The 3194-nt window shown below is 50.3% G+C and overlaps 1 protein-coding gene across 1 annotated transcript; it reads left to right on the top strand.

The window, feature by feature from the left end:
• Window positions 1-1146: 1146 nt before the first annotated feature.
• LRRC30 (leucine rich repeat containing 30) lies at window positions 1147-2915 on the top strand. The gene has a single exon (XM_077136141.1). It carries the CDS (start codon window positions 1368-1370, stop codon window positions 2271-2273), a length of 906 nt encoding a protein of 301 aa, XP_076992256.1. The 5' UTR covers window positions 1147-1367; the 3' UTR covers window positions 2274-2915.
• Window positions 2916-3194: the final 279 nt, after the last annotated feature.

The raw sequence follows: 3194 nt of genomic DNA on the forward strand, positions 1-3194 counted from the left end.
TTTGGAACCCATTGCTCCTCCTGCCCAGATGTTCAGCCTCGGTTGGCCAGATTGCATGATGGATTGCAGCTTCTCTGGCCAGGGCCCAGGCATGCCCGAGCTAGAGCTTCCGGAGCTGAGTGATGGCTACTTTCAGAGGCCAAGGGTCAGCAGCCCTTGGCCTCCAGAACTGACAGCTCCTGTGCCAGGGGAATGCACCTACTGGGGTGGGGCCCCAGAAGCCACCCACGTCCTGGGACACCCCAGCCTCTTCATGGGCCACAAACCCTTCTCCCAGAACCAAGGTCACCAACCCTGGTACCTCCTCTCTCCTTCCTCCACACATGTTATTTTGACTTTTACCTATGCAAATGTGTCTCCCTCCCTCCTCCCCCAAAACTGGTGCTGCATCTTTAGGGCATGTGTTAACTTTCTGAAGTTAATGAAAGTAAGAGAGACACAGAGAGAGAATGAGAGAGTGTAGCCAGGCCTTGTTACCCTATTCTTTCAGAAAAATAGGGGTGCTGTGCTTACTTTATTAAGGGGCTACTCAGGTGGTTGTTCAGAAGTCTAAAGGGCACCCTGCTGAACTCAGAAGCCCACTCTGTAAAACAGGTAAACTGAAAAAACCAAAGCTGCTCCGGTTAAAATGGGAGTGGGGGTGCCAGACCCTCTCATCCATCCCTTCCCTCCTGTAGTGGCCCCAAATCACTCTGACAAGCAAAGTACAAAAGCCAGCAACCTGGAGGGCTTCTGTTGCCCGGGCCAGCTCTGTTATTTTTCCACAAATACACAGCTCATTGGAGTCTGAAATGGGGATGTACGATACTGTCCGATGGACACTGGCTGAGACATTTAACCCTATCATCAGCGCTGAGACCAGTTTCCAACTGAAGGAGCCCCGATGAGCTAGCTCACCCTGCAGGCAGGCTTGCCTGGCCTGCTGTTTCCTGATTTTGCTTCTTTTTGGGGGATGGGATTTTTAATTACCCGGCTCAACTGTGTTACCCAAGAAGAGCTGAGCGGGTCAAGTTATATGCATCTCCCTGCGACCTGTGTGCAGACACCCGGTCAATAAAACTCGGGCAGAGCGACAGGGACAGCTGCCTGTGGCATTTGAAGGGGAACCACTCTGCTCGGCAGCCTCGAGCACAAGTGTGTCATTTCAGTTCGGGTGCTCAACGAGAAGCCAGTGTCACTCTCAGGCTGCCCCGGCAGGATCTGCCTGTGATGTTGGCAAGGCCCAACGGAGACGTTCCGTAAGCCTGCTCAAACCCGGGACCGCCTGGCCACCATTCTCTTCCTGCAGCCTGCACACGCGCGCTCTGTTGCAACGGTCTGGCTTGGATTAGCTGGGGGAGGACCGAGTCCCCAAGCCGCAGAGCACAATGGGAGGCAGGCAGTCAAGCGTCAACTCCAAGGACAAGGGCCCCAAGGGGCTGCTGCTGCTGGGGAGGAGGCAGAGGCTCTCCGCCTGGGATGACGCCCTCCTCTCGGGAAGGGACCCTCGGTCCCTGCTGAAACGGGGCATGTGCCACGTCAGCTTCAGCCTGGTGACCAAGGGAATGATAGACGTCCCTGACTTTCTCTGGGGCCTCTCCGAGGTCCAGAAACTCAACCTGTCCCACAATCAGCTCATGGTCCTTCCCCCCGAGGTCGGAAGGCTGACTCGCCTCGTGGTTCTCAACCTGTGTGGGAACCGCCTCAAGAGCCTGCCCAGAGAGGTGGGTCTTCTGAAAAGCATGAAGGTCCTGTTCGTGAATATGAACTGCCTGACGGAGGTGCCGGCCGAGCTGAGCCTTTGCACCAGCCTCCAGGTCCTGAGCCTGTCTCACAATTGCCTCTCTCAGCTACCCGCCAGCTTCGCAGACCTCTCCAGGCTGAGGAAGCTCAACCTCAGCAACAATTATTTTGCTCACATCCCTGTCTGCGTGTTTTCCTTGAAGGAGTTGGATTTCTTGCATGTGGGCTCAAATCGACTGGAAAACATAGCGGAGAGCATCCAGTGCCTCGTAAACCTGCAAATTTTCATTGCCGAGAACAACAATATCCATTCCTTCCCGAGGTCACTCTGCTCGGTCACTAGCCTGGAGCTGCTCAACTTAAACAACAATGATATCCAGACACTCCCCCATGAACTCTACCTGCTCTGCAAGCTGGCGAAGATTGCTTGGAACCCCATGGACAAAGGGTTGCACATTTCCCATAACCCTTTATCCAAGCCTCTCCCGGAGCTGGTGGAGGGGGGCCTGGAAATGCTCTTCAGCTACCTCAAGGAGAAAAAGCACAACTGACTTGGGCATTGGAGGTGTGGGCAGAAGCCAGCTCATGCCACACTGGGGTACTTCTCTAGTCTAAACTTTCTACTTGTATTTGTCAATGCTTTCGTTAATATTTGCTAAATCATTGTGGTACACCCATTGCAGGGAGGTGTTGATTTTTACTCTATGTTCTGATTAACCTCTGCAGTATATGTTCATTTCCTTCTGAACATAAACTGAAACAGACCTTTGTTTTCTCCAAAGAGGATCTATTGCTCTGCTTCTTCGAAAGAGCAGTGAGATTCTGTGTTTGGAACTGTGGGAAATGGACCTAAATTCAATGGAATTTAAAACTCAAATTTTTATTAAGCACCTTCTATGTGCAAAGTATGGTAGAAACCATCTTTGAATTGGCAATTAGCAGCCAGGAGGCAACGGCATGATGCATTATCTCATTCAGCCTTAATCAAGCATTCATTGCGGGACCAAGGAATGAGCCGGGGCCTCTGCTCTGTTGAATGACCAAACCAGGCAGAGATTTCCCCTCGAGTCTTGGGGAAAACATTCATAGTAATTTTTCCTTTAACATGTTCATAGAGTAATAATCAAGCTGTTCATGTTTATGTCTAGTGGTGAGTTACAGGTTTTCAGACAATAAACACAAACCATTTGTGACATGCAGTTTCAACCTTCTTTCTCAATCAGCTTCCACCCATCGCAAACCCCCTCAACTTCTTTTCTAGAGACAGATAATCAAAATCACCCAAATCTAGTGTCACTTATTTTTCCTTACTAGGTTTCTCTTCCCAGAGGTGATCTAATAATGAAAAGAAAAAAAAATGGCCAAAAGGTAGGAAAGAGGAGGCAAGCCACATACGAAACGTAGTTATCTTTTTGGAATTCAGAGGACTAATATTTGCCACTTGGCTTTCACATGTGGACACTTAAAAATAA

The sequence above is a fragment of the Tamandua tetradactyla genome, chromosome 18 (assembly GCF_023851605.1).
Source record: "Tamandua tetradactyla isolate mTamTet1 chromosome 18, mTamTet1.pri, whole genome shotgun sequence".
Taxonomy (NCBI): Eukaryota; Metazoa; Chordata; class Mammalia; order Pilosa; family Myrmecophagidae; genus Tamandua; species Tamandua tetradactyla.